This window comes from Hoplias malabaricus, chromosome 3 (genome assembly GCF_029633855.1).
Source record: "Hoplias malabaricus isolate fHopMal1 chromosome 3, fHopMal1.hap1, whole genome shotgun sequence".
Lineage (NCBI taxonomy): Eukaryota > Metazoa > Chordata > Actinopteri > Characiformes > Erythrinidae > Hoplias > Hoplias malabaricus.
Genome location: NC_089802.1, coordinates 68,609,238 through 68,626,216, shown reverse-complemented (window position 1 = coordinate 68,626,216; position 16,979 = coordinate 68,609,238). Strand labels below are relative to the sequence as shown.

At 40.9% G+C, this 16,979-nt stretch overlaps 3 protein-coding genes across 4 annotated transcripts; 1 reads left to right on the top strand and 2 right to left on the bottom strand.

Moving 5' to 3' along the window:
- Positions 1–340: 340 nt before the first annotated feature.
- On the bottom strand, positions 341–4,593 carry LOC136692440 (keratin, type I cytoskeletal 18-like). Of its 2 annotated transcripts, XM_066665847.1 has the most exons (9): positions 4,468–4,593; positions 3,438–3,821; positions 3,190–3,272; positions 2,329–2,485; positions 1,669–1,830; positions 1,454–1,579; positions 939–1,159; positions 736–776; positions 341–526 (listed from the first exon to the last, which is right to left on the bottom strand). In XM_066665847.1, the coding sequence occupies exons 2-9, from the start codon at positions 3,807–3,809 to the stop codon at positions 504–506; spliced, it is 1,185 nt and encodes a 394-aa protein (XP_066521944.1). In that variant the 5' UTR covers positions 3,810–3,821; positions 4,468–4,593; the 3' UTR covers positions 341–503. The 2 variants fall into 2 exon arrangements, with proteins under 2 accessions (XP_066521944.1, XP_066521945.1); XM_066665848.1 differs by lacking the exon at positions 736–776.
- Positions 4,594–4,762: 169 nt separating this feature from the next.
- Positions 4,763–10,334, top strand: LOC136692412 (keratin, type II cytoskeletal 8-like). Its single transcript, XM_066665790.1, has 9 exons — positions 4,763–5,002; positions 7,005–7,213; positions 7,715–7,775; positions 7,868–7,963; positions 8,074–8,238; positions 8,465–8,590; positions 8,868–9,088; positions 9,581–9,609; positions 9,781–10,334. The coding sequence occupies exons 1-9, from the start codon at positions 4,796–4,798 to the stop codon at positions 9,786–9,788; spliced, it is 1,122 nt and encodes a 373-aa protein (XP_066521887.1). The 5' UTR covers positions 4,763–4,795; the 3' UTR covers positions 9,789–10,334.
- A 3,225-nt stretch (positions 10,335–13,559) lies between these two features.
- On the bottom strand, positions 13,560–14,603 carry LOC136691499 (G-protein coupled bile acid receptor 1). Its single transcript, XM_066664058.1, has one exon. The coding sequence runs from the start codon at positions 14,601–14,603 to the stop codon at positions 13,560–13,562; it is 1,044 nt and encodes a 347-aa protein (XP_066520155.1).
- Positions 14,604–16,979: the final 2,376 nt, after the last annotated feature.

Below are 16,979 nucleotides of genomic sequence, written 5' to 3'. Positions count from 1 at the left end.
TTTAAAGTTGAACTGGGATTAGTAGACCTTTATATAACATACGTTACATCTGTTATGTAGTCATGTGTTTATTGAGGCTCTCTTTCACTGTTTCCTTTAACTAAATAATTTAAATAATGATTAATATAGGTTTTTTACCTTTATTTAACCAGGTTAGCCTCATTAAGATCACTAATCTTTTACAAGGAAGACCTGGCTAGAATTATTCCTTTATTCTCATTATTGAAGCTGCCTCTACACTGAAGTCCTCACTGACTCCTAACTATTGTTACCAGTAGACTGTCTTAAGCCAATCACAAACTCAAGAAAAAAATCAGAAGACAATAAGGCAAGTATGTGATAATGTACTTTATTTTATTGCCACAGACCTCTCTATATATTAATGTCTGTATTTTTCATTGACACTTTCAGATCTGAAAACATGTTACATCAAAGAAAGAAGCAGAGCTCTCTTCATCTGGTCAGTTCTGGACATTACTGGACTGACTGCAGACGGTTGTGGTCTAATGTTGTGCCTTAGAGGACTCTGTGGGACAAGAAAATAGGGACATGAAAATCAATTTATTTATGTAAACATATAATGCCACAAAATAGTAATAATGGAACACGAGTTATGATCTGGGTTAGTATGTTGCATGCTTCACAAAAGCATCATTAGTCTTCCAATGACTTTTGGAAGAGTAATCATGCCTATTGCAAGGAAAGAAGCCTCATTAGTCTATTCTACCAACTCACCATTACTCTTCTGTAAAGCCTGCTCTAAGGAAAACTCCACTCTGTGAAAGGAAAGGAAGGTAAAACCATCACCTGTTTTCACTACATTTGCAACTCAAGGAAACCAGAATTCACAGGATTATACCTCTAACAATCCCCTGCATTCTCCTGAAGAAGTTCTAAAAGGCACACAAAAATGCCCTTCAAATCTCTTTTATCCTCACCCATCCTCGATTCCTCCAATAAGCTTGCGGTAGCCTTCAATCTCAGCCTCAAGCTTCATCTTGATGTTGAGCAGGGCCTGGTAGTCTTCAGACTGACGTTCGATATTGTTTCTGACTTTAGTCAGCTCAGCCTCAAGCTGCTGGATGATCCGGTTCAGACGGGACATTTCACGCCCGTACCGACCATTTGAATCCTTCAGGGTTTCCTCCAAAGACTGGATCTATAGAAAGAGTTATTCAAATACATTCAATACATACATACAAGTGACATCCTCAATAACAGAGACACATACAGTATTTTAAAATGAACATGATATCACTATTTGATATGCACCACTGAGTCTACAGGAGTACTGAGAAGAGTTTAGAATTACTATCTTTTGTTAAGCATGTTGTTACTACTGCTCACATCCCAGTATTTGTGATGGTTGAATCTTTTATTGCACCTTGTCTCTACTGTATTGTGACAAAAACTCTCCATTACTACCTATATTCTATGAAAAAATGGAAGTTACCGTTTTCTGTAAAGCCTGAATGTCAATCTCTCGCATCTGTTTCACTCTGCGAAGCTCATTAATTTCGGTCCTGCTGGACTGTAGAGCCTCTGTGTTCCTTGCTACCTCCACTTTAATGTTTTCAAACTGTAAAAAAGGGATGAAAAAGTGTCTCAGAAAGTGCTGGAACTGGATTAACAGTAGAGCTTGCTGTCTTTAAACTCCTTAAAGTTTACCTTGTTTTTGTACCACTCATTGGTATCCTCACGGTTCTTGCTGGCCAGCTTTTCATACTGACCACGGATCTTATTGATGGTTTCACTCAGGTTGGACTGAGAGGAATCTGCTTCCACATTCACACTGCAGTCCTTGATTTTCTCCTTCAGCAAAGCAACCTCCTTTAGATTTGTACAAAGAGAACATTGTTTATATATTCGTTAAATATTTAAGTGCATTTAAATTCATTTACATGAACAGGACTACCCAGTAAACAAGGAACGTCCCTGGACGTTCAAAATAGGTCTAAAAGTAGTCTGTCCGTCAAGGACATATTTTAAACGTCAATGGATCTTAATAATTTAGTTAAGTGGTGACCAATTAATAACGTCTATGGACGTCCAAAATTCGTCTAATAGTCGTCTTTTCAATGTCTGTGTTTGGACGTCTTTTCAACTTTCATTTTCAACCTTAAGAGAACGTTGATTAGACGGCAGTCATTACGTTATTTCAACGTTGAATCAACGGCTAAATGTTTCCTGGGTATAGCGTTACTCGTGATAGGTTTATTTGAACTTGTGGGTATTTAAGACTTTTTGGGGCTACAAAAGTAAGCAGTAGCAGGGGCAGGTTAGCAGAAAGGTTAAACTCAGGTGAAATAAGTCAGAAGGTAATAGTACATCGCGGTGGTCCTTCTGGAGGTAAGCCAGCTCCTCTTTCAATGACTCGATCTCGCTCTCAACGTTGAGACGCACGATCTGCGAGTCGTCGATAGTTCTCTTCAGTTCCGACACCTCGTGCTCCAGGTTCTGGCGCGCAAAACGTTCCACCTCCAGCCTGTCAAAGAAACCGCAAAAGAGACAAAAAAAAGTCTGTTTACCTCCGTTTTAACGCAAAGAAGATGGTAATTTAAAGAGGCCAAAACACGGTAAACGAGCCTTTTCTTGTATGTTTTCGTTATTTTCCGTAGGGTGACCAGATCTGAGATGGTGTGCTGTTAGGTCCTTTACACCTTTATTTGCTACACAAAACATGGGCATTTCTTTTTTAATTCATCCGAGAACTTAAATTTACGTTTCGGCATAGCTGCTCGAGATGAGGGTGGGTATCGCTACATGAGCTTTGCCTGACGTAACTAAAGACTACAAACGTTATCGACCAATCACGGTAGCGCTACAGTCAGACTGCCCAATCCAAAGATTTTAGGCTACTTCACACGCCCCCTTCTCACTCAAGCGAACCAATCGGAGTAGGGGAGGGCGGGACTAGTTTGTGAACGAAACGCTTCTCGAAATTCTATGTAAGCTCCTAAAAAAACAAAATCCCGGACGTTTGTGAAATTCCGCCCGGACATTTTTTAAGTCTAAAAAAGAGGACGTCTGGTCACCCTATTTTCCGCAGCAGTGTGACAAGCCTCGAATCCTAATGGTTATAGAACCCGGATATATATTAAAAAAAAAAAAAAAGCTTTGTTGTTGCTATTAAACGTTAATGTCTTTCACCACAAAGATAGAAAACAGTGAAAGAAAGATGTCTCTTACTTGTTTTTGAAGTCATCATCCGCCAGTTTGCTGTTGTCAATTTGCAGTAAAATAGCGGCATTTTCCATGGTCTTGTCTCTGATCTACAAACATGAGAATAGTAAGAGATTTACATTTCCTTGAAAAAAAAAACCTCTCACCTCAAGTCACCCACTGACTGGGAATTAATTAATTAATGTTAGTAATTAATACAATTTTATTTAATTAAATTATTTAAATCAGTTTAAAACTGTCAGTTCATTCCTCACCTGCTTCCTGAGGTCAGCCAGTGGCTTCTCAATCTCATCCCAGTCACGGTCAACTGTCTGTCCTCTCTTTTCCAGGATGTCTCTGATCTTGTCCTCCAGATCTTGGTTGGACTTCTCCAGTTCCTTCACTCGTCCTAAGTATCCAGAGAGGCGGTTGTTCAGGTCCACCATGGTCTTCTTGTCGTCAGCAGGTACAGGGGCAGGTGCTGTGTTGTTCAGAGGCTGCGACTGCTGTGGTTGCTGCTGCTTGCTCTCAGGCCGCAGGCTCTCGGGCCGCAGAGCTTTCCTCAAGTTTTGGAGATTGGACACTGAGGCCCGAGAATCCCGACCACCAGCTCCACCAAACATACTGCTGGCACTGTTGTGAGGCATGTTGCTGCAGGGCTGAGGGGTAAGTTTGAGGAGAAGGATATACAGTACAAAGCTGCATGAAATGACCCCGATTTTTATGGTGTTTGGCTACTGAAGTGTTAGAAGACTAGCCCAAGGATTCTTACTGATGTTTAAAATACCACTGATAAATACCAATCAAGTCAAAATCAGTCTTTAATGTGAGTCAATTTTCCGCAGACAATAAATGGCTAAGCCCAAAAGTGAAAGATGAGATAAACAGGAAATACACTCTTAAAAATAAGCATGCTACAACATGGGTTCTTTAAGCAATACAATAGAAGATCCATTTTTGGTTCGATACATAACAATTTTTCCTAATAACTTTAAACTGGTAAAGAACTATTTAAAAGTTCTATGAATATTTAAAAGTTTCTTTCCATTTTTAAACGTCGCCAAAACAAGTCTTTTTTCTATTAAATCATTCAAAGTATCCTTTGAAGCACCATTATTTTTAAATGCGTAGTTCAACAGAATACAGTGATACGAAACCTTATATTAACAGAGAATTATCAAATAAATATGAAATAAAACAGATTCCTATTTTCAAAAATATTCCTAAATAGAATTAGTCTTGTAAATATTCAAAGAAGTGTAAATTCTACACGGGACAGAGTACAAAGAAGTAATTACTGCTCACCTGTACTGAAGTGACAGAAAGCAAAGAAAGGCAGCCTGAACCTCTGGCTTCTAAAAAGCTCTGTTAGCTCCTGTGCCCTGGGGTAGATGATTTTATACAGAACTCTATCTGATGCCTGCGGATGCCATTGGACAAATGACGCCCACGCACACGTTCAACAGGTTTTTAAGCTGAAAAAACAGGTTCTATTCCCATCCTCTCCACATTTTCCACAGTAAACATAATTCAGTGTGGGAGGGCCTTGCTAACCCTTCAAATACACCTTACCGCTCTGTGTTCTTTTGCAGATCTTCTCCTCTTTTCTTACAGCAATCCTCGTCTCAGCAGTATGGCTAAGAGAAACAACACCGGCTTCAGCACCCAGTCTTACTCACCCGCTTCATCCAGAGGCTACCCAAGTGTCCCTTCCGACCGAGTGGACACGCTGCTGAACTCACCGGTCTCTAAAATGGACCCTGAGGACCAGCAAGTCAAGACCAAGGAGAAAGATCAGATGGTCGGACTCAATGACAAGTTTGTGGCCTTCATTGACAAGGTGAGCAAACCCAAGCCTAGTTCTTATTCTAATGATCAGTTCTTTTCAACTCTGTTTCACCAAAATTCCAGGAAACCGAGTTGGAGCATAATTAATTACACATGAGAGATCAGCCGGAAGATTAGAACCAAGGAGAAGTGATATTAATCACATGTATTATCAAGGGGAGGGAAGGCTAGATGGTCTGGTCTGATCTCATAGCCGTGCTACTGTAACACAAATTTTTCATGCTTCCAACACATTAACTAAAACTGACTGTTCACTTGCTGGTGATACCTGACCAGTCCCATTGTAACAAGATGTCAGTGGTTTTAAACTTGTGTCTGATGGATGTATAGTTCTGTTTCTTTGTTTTCAGCGTCTCTTGGACTGACTTGATTAAGTGAGAAGACGCGGGGGGCTTCTATAGATTAACAAGCGTGTAGTTTTATATTTAAACACTAGATGCCGCTATCATATAAAACATCACCACCATCTGTCCCCCACTTCAAACCTTTGTTTTGTCAGCTGCCTTAATGTTCCTACCAAAAGGTCCATCTCCTACATTTGACTGGCATTTTTTCTAGGAGTGTACATATCATATTCATACAGATTTATGTGTATCATTTCTTTACTTAACAATTTTCTAGCCTCCCTTTAGAAATAAAGCATTCCAGACTGAAACCCTCATTATAGCTTTAAAATGAATGGGGAGCTAACCCGCTGCAAAATACTAACGCAGTTCATTCATAACACCCTGTTTTTACTATTAAATTTAAAGGAGGAATATTATTTAAAAGATCTGTATTCGAATATTCATGTTTTATTTGATCCTTGTGGTATTTTGACCAAAGCATGTCACATACCTTTCATTAAGACCCCAGGGATCTGTGTTGAATTGTGGGAAATAATGTGGCCCCTTTAATTTACTGTGACAGAAAGAAAGCAAAATTGTTTTTCAGTTGTCTTTGAGCTCTTTAAAAAGGGCCACCTACCTGTAAAATAATGTGTAAAAACATGTAAAATAGTATTGATATGTAGTGAAGGGTCTATAGTAATGGCTGTCAGAAAACACCTTTGGCTTGTTTTATTAGTATTAATAATATAGCTTGGTGCGGCAAAGTGGCACAGCAGGTAGTGTCGTTGTCACACAGCTCCAGGATCCTGTGTTCGTGAGTTCCGATCCCACTCCGGGTGACTGTTTGTGAGGAGTTTGGTGTGTTCTCTCTGTGTCTGCGTGGGTTTCCTCCGGGTGATCCGCTTTCCTCCCACTGTCCAAAAACACACGTTGGTAGGTGGATTGGTGAATCAAAAGTGTCCGTAAGTGTGAGTGTGTGAGTGAGTGTCACCCTGTGAAGTACTGGCGCCCCCTCCAGAGTGTGTGCCCACCTTGCGCCCTGTGATTCCAGGTAGACTCCTGAATTGGATAAGCGGTTGCAGACAATGAATGAATGAATACAGCTTCGGTCTGTTTTCTATGACTGGCCAAATTATAAGGGCTTTGTCTTAAAATGTAACTTTAAACAATTAGCTAATTCACGTTTTAAAATTGATCTCTAAATGACATGATGTTAAATATTGTACATTTATTTTCATACCTCTGATATTCATTCATTCATTCATTATCTGTAAGCGCTTATCCAATTCAGGGTCGCGGTGGGTCCAGAGCCTTCCTGGAATCATTGGGCGCAAGGCAGGAACACACCCTGGAGGGGGCGCCAGTCCTTCACAGGGCAACACACACACACATACCTGTGGACACTTTTTTTTTTGAGTCGCCAATCCACCTGTAACGTGTGTTTTTGGACTGTGGGAGGAAACCCACGCAGACACAGGGAGAACACACCAACTCCTCACAGACAGTCACCCGGAGTGGAAATTGAACCCACAACCTCCAGGCCCCTGGAGCTGTGTGACTGCGACAATACCTGCAGTGCCACCGTGACGCCCTACCTCTGATACGTGATATTATATTTGTAACGATACTGATAGTAAATACACTGACATTGAAACTCTGTCTTAGGTTCGCAATCTAGAGGAAACAAAACAAGTCCTAGAAACCCGGCTGAGAATTCTACTGGAGCAGGACAGCTACAAGGGGAACATAGATGACATTGTGAAAGAAACAAAAGAAGATCTGAAGAAGCTGATTGATGCACTTGACCGGGACCAGCAGAAATTAAATAACGAGCTGGCAAAGACACAAAATGATGTAGAAAGATCCCGGCAGAGGTATGTGCAGTACACAGATACATGTGGGAGTAGCAAGAATACTAATGGTTTCTTGACGGAAAGAAAAACTCAAAATTTTGACAGATATAGGCTGTTTATTTAAGCTTTAGTAAGATCTCAGTTGAACTTAATCTTGAGGATTCAAAAGCCTACTTTCTATGACACAATCTGCAACAGGGAGCTTTGATACTCCCTTGTCCAGAAGTTTATTTTCTCCACCTTAATAACTTTACAGAGACATGATCATAAGTAGCATTTACGTAAACAGCTGCTGTCCAGTGAGCCATGTAAGGAGGGGTTGGATGCAGAAACACTCTGGTATGCGTTCCAAAGCAGGCCATCATTGAAGCCATCCATCCAGCCAGTGCTTCCGCAGCTTAGTCTGTTTCCTCTCAGTGTGAACACTGTTTTCTTCCCATGGTCACAAGATCAGCGCAACCTCCAGGGCTTAGCATCTTTTTTGCTCTACACTGTCCTCTAAGCAAATTGTCTGTTTGACAGATACGAGGATGAAATCCAGAAGAAGACTGACCTGGAAAATGAATTTGTTCTGAATAAGAAGGTAAAAGGTCCCATACCAATACTTAATTTCAAGACTCTTGGTGCCTCCCTGCTTGATGTTACAGTGAGAGCTCTTGTGTCTCTGTTCTACAGGATTTAGATGATGGCTATCTGCAGAGGGTGAAGCTGGAGCTGGATCTGGAGGACATCGTCAAGGAGCTTGACTTCTTAAGGCGTGGATTTGAGGAAGTCAGTGCCACTATAGAGACCATATGTTGCCAAACAGCTTCAGTACTGATTTGCATTCACCGTTTGTTTTGTGCCATGTATTTACTGAGTGTTCTCTGATTTTGCAACAGGAGATAAAGGAACTGCAGTCTCTGATCCGCAATGAGACAATTGTGTTGAAGGCCGGCAACAGTCGTAATCTGGACATGGATGAGATCCTGCAGACAGTTAAGACCCAGTATGAGGAAATGGCTTCTCGCAGCCGAGAGGAGGCCGAGCAGTGGAACAGGAGGAAGGTCGGTGAATTTATGATCATGCACTCACTGAGACAGGTCATGCACTACAATCACATATTTTGGGCCTGCTATGTATTGAGATTTACAGCTTTTACTCCATTCTAATGGCATGGTGTGTTCCTGCCTTGCGCCAAGTGATTCCGGGTAGGCTCTGGACCCACCGCAACCCTGAACTGGATAAGCGGTTAATGACAATGGATTGAATGTATGTTGTGTGATTCCATAGATGGATGACATGGTGTCGAAAGCAGAGAAGCATGAAGAAGATGTGAAAACAATCAGAAGAGAAATTACCGAAATCCAGAGAAGCATTCAGAGACTCCTTTCAGAGGCTGAAGCACTCAAGAGGAAGGTAGAACAACATTTACCAACACCTTTTATTTTCCAGTGCCTGTTAATTATTTCTGATTTAGAACCATCCAAGTACATCTGCCACGTACAAACAGACGCTGAGCTTCTGAACGTAAACAAACCAGAGAGAACAGCATTTTCCACGATTGCAGACATTCCCTATAGTGCATCGCTACAAGAATACGATTCATTATTTATATTTAATTGTAATATTCACATCACAGACTTGATATTAATTTTCTTTTTCTTTTTTATCTCTTCTTGCATGTCCTGTGCAGAAAGCCCATCTGGAGGAAGACATAAAGAACTCAGAACTGGATGGACAGCAAACTCTGGAAAATACTCGGGAGCAGATTGCTCAATTGGAGGATGCACTACGTAGGGACAAGCAACTGATGGCGCAGCAGGTGCGCGAGTATCAAGAGCTCATGAACCTCAAGCTGGCTTTGGACATTGAGATCGCTACCTACAGGAAGCTTCTGGAAGGAGAGGAGATGAGGTACAGTAGCTTAAATAAAAGCGTGGAACAAGGACAACGTTGGCTTTTGAATAGGTCTTTCATTGTCCAGTAGAGTTTTAGTGTCTTTATTAATGGTCTACACCAGGTATTAGCCATGAAAGGCCAAGTGTAGTCTATGTATTTCAATAGTGGTTCCCAAAATGGGGGGCACTCACCCTCAGGGAGGCCTCTGCGCTGTTGCAGGGGGGCGCAGCATGGCAATAATTCACTTGTAAAGGACATTTATCACTTTAAATTGTTCTGTTTAATAAGAAATTGCAATTTTCAAAATATATTCCAAAACAAACAAACAAAAAAAAGATGTGTACTGATATTCATGTTTACAAAAGGGGGTACTACAGAGAATGTGTGGGAACCAGTGTATTACAGCAAAGAAAATGCCAAACTGTGCTCCATTCTCAGTCTTCTTCCTCTGTTCTATACAGTCTACCTGACCCATGTTTTCATTTTCTAAATTTGTGTCCCGTACAGATTGGCTGAGCATCAGCGTGATCAGCGTGGTAAGAATTGGACCTTTTCTTTTCTTACAATATTTTTATTACCTTACAACACATGCATTCACTTCCAAACATTAGTGATATCACATTCACTCTGCGGTGTCACACTTCAGGGGCATAGACTGTGTCATCCAACTGTCATGCTAAAGTAAACTTGTCTCATCTTTTGCTCAGATTTCTAAAATCAAACCAAACATCCCCCGTACTTGCTTACGCAGACGTCAAGGCCCCCGAGTTCCAGTCCAAGGAGGAACCTTCACAAGTCGACTCTCCTGACAAAGCCAAAAAGGTCCTGATAATAAGAATCGAAGTCAAGAATGGGCATGTGGTTTCTGAGACTTCACAGCTTCTGTAAGGATTCTGCTTGTTGCCACAATAGACATACACTCCACCCTGAGCCAATGAGATTCCTAATCAATCTGAATGAATTGTTCATATTAAATATTCAAATAAAAGCATTATTACCTCATTCATTTACTAACGTGTTTTAATAAATACGTTCCAACTACATACTGTGATCACATTGTGTGCTAATATAATTACACACAAAAAATAAGAAGCACTGTCTGATTATCACTATTTTACATGTCTGTATTCTTGAGTCTGGATGTCAGGAGAGCCACTGGTGATGCCTCGTTACTGCACCCTGTCTTTTTCAGTCTGCTTTTGTGAATGTAAAGCCCATAAATACTTTTATATCCTTGGAAGAATAAACTCAGCTTTTTGTGTTCACCGAACTGCTGTTTGTCTTTTTTTGTTCCTTTTATGTAAGCAGTGATCTCAAGGTGTAGGTCCTGGTCTTTCTCACTCTGAAACAGAATAGGAATACTGTGTTTCCTAGAAACACTACCACAGCTGACTTTCTTAAAAATATATCTATATATATATTTTTTACTAGACTGGAGGCCCAGGCACTAGTTCATGATTAGGAAGGTGATGGGGGAAGCTCAGGAGCTGCATTCCTGTAGCGGTAGTTTTAAAACGTTTTTAGATTTTAGAGACAGAGTTGTTTGCACTTGGCCCTCAGCAGATGGAGTTGTGATCTGGAACAAAGTGAAATGATGAAGATGAAACTTTGAGGAGCAAAATGTCCGGGACGACATCCAATCCTACCTCACACCCCGACTTCACACTCACACTCATGACTATAAATATAAAACGTCTGGCTTGTGATGCACTCTCCACACAAATTTTGCAGTATTTCAGTTTGCGTTGTAAAATAGATTACAAAAAAAAGCAGATGTTACTGGACTTTAACGTCACAAAGAATGAACAAGCCATTACTCAGTTTCAGTGTTTTGGGCTCATGAACACTTTGGAGGGGGGAAAAAACATGTTCTGACTTTATTTAGAACAGAATGCAGATCATTAGTAGAGCTTCACATAGGATCCACCACACTCTCTTTTTACCTGCAGCCACAAAATTGTTCTTACACCTCAACACTAAGGTTGCTGGTGCCATTTACGAGCCGATCAGCAACCAGCTACATTTAGAAATGTTTAATAGTATCCTACACCTACTCACTAGGGTTGCTGTGGGCGTTTAAGATCTGATCAGCAAACAGCTATCCTTAAGAACTACAGTTACTCATTGAGCCCAGCACCAACTGCATCACTAACTCTTCCCAGGGGTCATCAGGTAGGCACCTCCCCTTTTGGTGTTTCGCTGAATTAAGGATACCTCCAAAAGGCTCAACAGTGAAGTCTGGCATCCCAGATCCACCACACTCCACGCTTGATTTACAGTCCTACCTTACTCTTTACCATCAACAACCTCAAACCGCCTTGGTGATGTGTTAGTGTGTCTTGTGCTGGTACAGGTGGATCAGATACAGCAGTGCTGCTGGAGCTTTTAAAGACATTAATGTCACTGCTGGACTGAGAATAGTCCACAAACCAAAAACATACAGCCAACAGCGTCCTGTGAGCATGGTTCCATGTCCACTGATGAAGGACTAGAGGACGATCAATACAAACAGTGCCGCAACAGATGAGCTACTGTCTCTGACTTTACATCTACAAGGTGGACCAACGAGGTAAGTGAGTTTAACAGAGTGGACACAGCGTTTAAGAACTGTGTTTTATATATTTTTGTCTCTGTAGTTACCAGACCAGAGAACAATACCCCTTTAGAAGGTATTTTAAAGATGAAGTACAAAAGGTTTCAGGGACATTGCCTCCTGTTTGCTGCAGTAAAAGCGTCTACACCTTGCTTTGAGGATTGAATTGCTTTCAGGTGCATGATCCTAAGTCATGTTGAATGAGTAGTTCTGGATCACAAAAGCCACTCCACTGCTTCACAAAAAACCTTGAGGATTCATGCCACTCTCATCAACATTTGACTCATGCAGCTTGCCATTCTATTGGCAGTGTTACTCTATTGAGGTTATACAAGCTGTGCTTCCACAGTTGGAAATTAAATTGTCTCAGCAATGAGAGGACCTAAAGCTGGCTTAAAATAAAGATCATATGAGTTCTCTTTGCTCTTAGAAACACACGTGTCAAGAGTTTAGAAAAAGCAAAAGTCACTGCATGATGTGTTAGCTCCTTGATTTCAGTGTTGATTTTGTATGTTGATGACCACTGCTATCACCACCTGTCTTAATGTTACAGATGATTTAACGATAAACAATGATTAGAATTTAAAATGTAAAAGATGATTAAAAGAATATCTTTTTAAACTGTCTTTCTTTCTTTCTTTCTTTCTTTCTTTCTTTCAGTGAGGAAGTAAAGCTGTCGCCTGGCTCTGTAATGAGTTACTGGAGGACAATAATGTGCTGACTGAGTGAAATCAATAAGGTTTGTGGACACCATCCATCTTCTAATAGTAGAGTAATTATTAGTACCTATTCTAATAATTACTGAGTATTATATTAGTAATTAGTCGGATGAGAAGAAATAACCAGGGCAGTTGTGTTACTAGATGTTATGTCAGGAGAAGTGCTGTGGAGTCCCAGATGTGTCTGAGATTAACCTGCCCAATGGAACCTAGCATAGAGATGATACATGTTTAGATTTTAAAATGATTTACCCTAAACAACCAGATACAGTCAGGGTCGGGATAAAGCGGCTGCGAGACCAGAAGTCATGAGAATGTTCTGGACAAGAATGTCATTACAAAGCAATTCTCAAAGCAGACTAAGCAGATTAAGAGCCTGTGTCTGAGTGTCCGCTGCTGCTAAAGGGGTTTTCACTTATGTGTTAGCAACAAGCTAATAATAGTTAATGATTACATTTCACAACAGTTTTCTTGACTAAACAGACAGTTTAAGCTCATAAAACTCTATCTGGTTCAGATTTACTCAAAACCTGCTCCAGTTAGCATACATAACACTCGAATGAAAATGAGACAGAATCAGTCGCTAACGGGATTTAGCTTTTCCCTATATGATATTACATTGAAGTTTTACTCTACACTGTCTATCAGAGACCACTGTGTTAAACTACAGCTAAACTGATGGAAGTATAAAGGCTGTGTGAGTAGGTATGGAGTTTTGTTTTCATGCTTTCATTGAAATCATATATCGTCACTGTCCAAAATAAAATAAATCAAGTACATATCTGTTTGCTGTTAAATTTTAGTTTATGACATCATTTGAATACAGCAGCTGTCCTTCACATTGTGTGAAATTTGAATGATGAATTGACCAGTAGAAATGCTCCCAAACCACTGGAATAAAATCATTTTATACTGACTTCCATTTAAAGTTATGTTTTTTCCCCTTCTCATATAAAGGTAATTTTGTGGAAATCTAAGATGATTTGGCAGTTTTGGGTTGGATTTATTCAGCGGTAAGTGCCATACAGTGCACCAAATATTTTACCTTCAATTTCTTCAGTTTAATACAGAAGACCTGAGAACAATTAAAGTCAAGAAATGATTTTCATATAAACTTGCAGATCCTTCTGTTTATAAATACGATAATATCCAGTAATCCAGTTTTATTAATCCTCTACCAGTCCCCAGTATTACTGTGAAAAACCCGAAGGTTAACAACATCGCTTTGTCTTTGTGTTATATGCCATCGGTGCCACAGCTTGCGTAAAAGACTTCTGGCAGGTTCAGTGTACTGCCTGTTAGCAAGACCCAAAAGGATTGGCATTGCGGCCATGCCGCCTACGCCAGTGCCAGACAGTACAATGTGGCCAGTATGGTTGACCCGTGCCTCGCGGCTCAGCAGGAAGGCCATGCATATATGTGTGTAGACAATGTAGGGCAACCAACAGGCCAGGAAGGAAAGGGAAACAGTGGCCACACAGCGAGCATAACGTATCTCCATCTTACGTCGCCTTTCTGCAGTGGTCACTGCACTCTGCTGCCGTTGGATGTGCCTTATTTGACCTCGCGTGATCCACAGCACCCGACCGGTCATAACGGCTATGGACAGCATGGCTGGTACTAGCAAGCCACAAACCTCTAGGTAGATGAAGGTGTCTGGAAAGACACTACGGTATGTACAACAGTTGTCTTTAGGCATAGTCATGGGATAGCTAGAGTGGACTGTTTTGTTGGTTACCCGGCCATGTACCTCCCAGTTATTCCAGCCAAAAGCAGGCAGAAGTGCATAAAGCAGAGGCAGCAGCCATACAGCCAACAAGGCTGGGATAAAGCGGCTGCGAGACCAGAAGTGTCCTGGCACCAGTGGGCAGACAATGCTCAGGTAGCGCTCATAGTGCACCAGGACCAGGTTGAAAATGAAAGCCAGAAATAGGAAGTTGGGGAAGATGTGAACCAGCAGGCAGGAGGAGAAGCTGAGAGGCCGGACAAGGCTCATCCAGGGTATGAACGGCAAGGCAATGCCCATACACAGGTCAGCCACAAGCAGGCTCAGGTACATGTAGTTAGATGGGTTATGGAGCTGGCGGCTACAAGCGATGCCCAAGATGATTATCAGATTAGCCAAAATGATGACCGTGGACAGAGGCAGAGTGATGGCATAGATGAGCTGGGGCTCCTGTCCACTGTTTCTTGTCTCATTGCAAACTATGGCAGCCATCCCGTGGGCTGTCCACTACTTCCACTTCATCTTGTAATTAGAGGTCCACCCTGCAAAAACATAATAAAACATATTTTCATTACCAGTTTGCTGTAATTTTTCTGTTATGTTCTTACTGCATTCAAAATGCACAATATCACAGGGAAGATTTCCAAAAAAGCCTAGAGCCCAGCTAAGACAAAAAATGTAAACATGATTGCTCATCTCTTACAACCTTTTCTTTACTCCAGAGTCTAGGCCAGTTTGCTAAACTGTCAAAAATACCAAAATTGCTCCAATTAGTCGGTGTAAAATTTACCCATTAGCTAGGACTCTCCCAGTCACACAATTCTGCTCAGATAGCAGTCACATTTGGACCTAATCTGTCTCTTTTTTGGCACTTACAGCTCACTTGCAGAAGTTGTCAAATGGGCCGGACATGGGCAAAATACATCATGATGAGCTTGACTTGGAAAATGGTATGTGTTTTGTGGACCAGGCATGGGTAAAATATTAATTTGGCGCAGATTTGTTCTACAATACCTGATATTTGTCCCATAGACTAACTCAATTACCTCATTTAAGGCCAAATGTAGGTAGGGTGACCAGATCTAAGAAGGTGAAAAAGAGGACACATTTACACCTTTATTTGCTACACAAAACATGGGAATTTCTTTTTTAATTCATCCGAGAACTTACATTTACGTTTCGGCATAGCTGATGAGGGTAGGTACGTGAGCTTTGCCTGACGTAAACAAGGACTACTGACGTGCAGACTGACCAATTAAATGTTTACAGAGATGGGTATCGACCAATAACGGTAGCTCTACAGTCAGACCGTCCAATCCGAAGATTTTAGGCTACTTCACCACGCCCCCTTCTCACTCAAGCGAACCAATCGGAGTAGGGGAGGGCGGGACTAGTTTGTGAACGAAACGCTTCTCGAAGTTCTATGTAAGCTCTAGAAAAACAAAATCCCAGACGTTTGTGAAATTCGGCAAAAAGTCTAAAAAGAGGACATGTCCGGGTAAAAGACGACGTCTGGTCACTCTAAATGTAGGCCATAAGAGAACTGAAGATGGATTTGGGCCAACATTCACTGCTGTCTGGTTGGGAGAGTATAGATCTGGTAGATAAGTATAGGCTTAATCTGATTCATAGGAAGCCAGCCACCATCTATTTTTGAACAGCTGCAAAGATCAGTAAAATTAGCTAACAGCTAACACTGCTTGCATCGGTTAGCAGACTTTTCTTTTGCTAACATACTAGGTAATGCCATTCGGTTAATAAAGAACAATAGAGCTTAAAGCTACAACTGTAAAACACAACACAATTCTAGAGGGTTTTTAAAAAAATAGGACCACACATATTTAAAGTACAGTCTAAAATATCTAAATGGTTACTTCCCCTCAATAAGTCACTGTTGATTAATTAATACATACAGTGTATATTTAATACTAATTTCATAACATACTGAAGGACTAGAGGACAATAAACACAAACTGTGCAGCAACAGATGAGCTACTGTCTTTTCCAAATGTTGGACAGTTGAACATGCCTGCAGAAGAAATGCCTGAATTGGCTAACATGACGTCACATGACTGATGTGTTGAGATGAAGAGCCAGCCAACCCACCCAGGCAAGGTGAGGCCAGCTGTGCTCTGTTAGGAGACCCCTGGTCTCAGATGTCTGAGGCGAAAAATCATCAAATCTCCTGATGACTGGGGTCATGCTTATTCGCCATTCCATTTGAACTTGGATGTTGGACTTTCTGAGTTCCAAGTAGGAAATTTAAACAGGAACAACCCCACAAGTCGAATGTGTGTGTGTATTCCTGCCTTGCGCCCCATGGATTCCAGGTAGACTCTTGAACCAACTGTGACCCAGAACTGGATAAGCGGTTACAGATAATGAATGAATGAATCTATTTGTGTCTCATTAAATTTGTCACACACTGTACTGACCCACTGCTCTATGTGAAACCTTGTGTTGATTCATTGTCACATGTGGATGCTGTTGCATATTAAAATCAACTGTAGTTCTTCTAGTGAAAAAAAAAGTAAAATGGAGAAAATAAGCCAAATAAATTATGAGTTTGTTATAAACCTTATGTTTCATTGCTGTCCAAAGAAAAACATGTATTTTCAAAATAGCTTCACAGGAGAAGTAAAAACCCTTTAAATTGAAGTCAAGGCAAAATGATTCCAAGTAATTTTGGAGCTTTTCCATTGGTCCATTCATCATTACATTTTCACACAATGTGAAGGACAGCTGATATGTTCAAGTGCTGTGGTAAAATAAAAATAGACAAAAATGGAGAGACTTTTTTCTTTGTACAGAGACGATTTGTTTGTTCATACCTGTTTTTCTAAGTTCAGCACCATCACACAACCACCA

Coding starts and splice junctions, on each gene's coding strand:
- LOC136692440 (XM_066665847.1), bottom strand. CDS start 3,809: ATGCCTCACAACAGTGCCAGCAGTATGTTTGGTGGAGCTGGTGGTCGG. Junction 2,486..3,189: donor GATGATGACTTCAAAAACAA/GTAAGAGACATC, acceptor TTTCTTTGACAG/GCTGGAGGTGGAACGTTTTG. Junction 527..735: donor GGCTTTACAGAAGAGTAATG/GTGAGTTGGTAG, acceptor CTTGTCCCACAG/AGTCCTCTAAGGCACAACAT.
- LOC136692412 (XM_066665790.1), top strand. CDS start 4,796: ATGGCTAAGAGAAACAACACCGGCTTCAGCACCCAGTCTTACTCACCC. Junction 5,003..7,004: donor TTGTGGCCTTCATTGACAAG/GTGAGCAAACCC, acceptor ACTCTGTCTTAG/GTTCGCAATCTAGAGGAAAC. Junction 7,776..7,867: donor AATTTGTTCTGAATAAGAAG/GTAAAAGGTCCC, acceptor TCTGTTCTACAG/GATTTAGATGATGGCTATCT.
- LOC136691499 (XM_066664058.1), bottom strand. CDS start 14,603: ATGGCTGCCATAGTTTGCAATGAGACAAGAAACAGTGGACAGGAGCCC.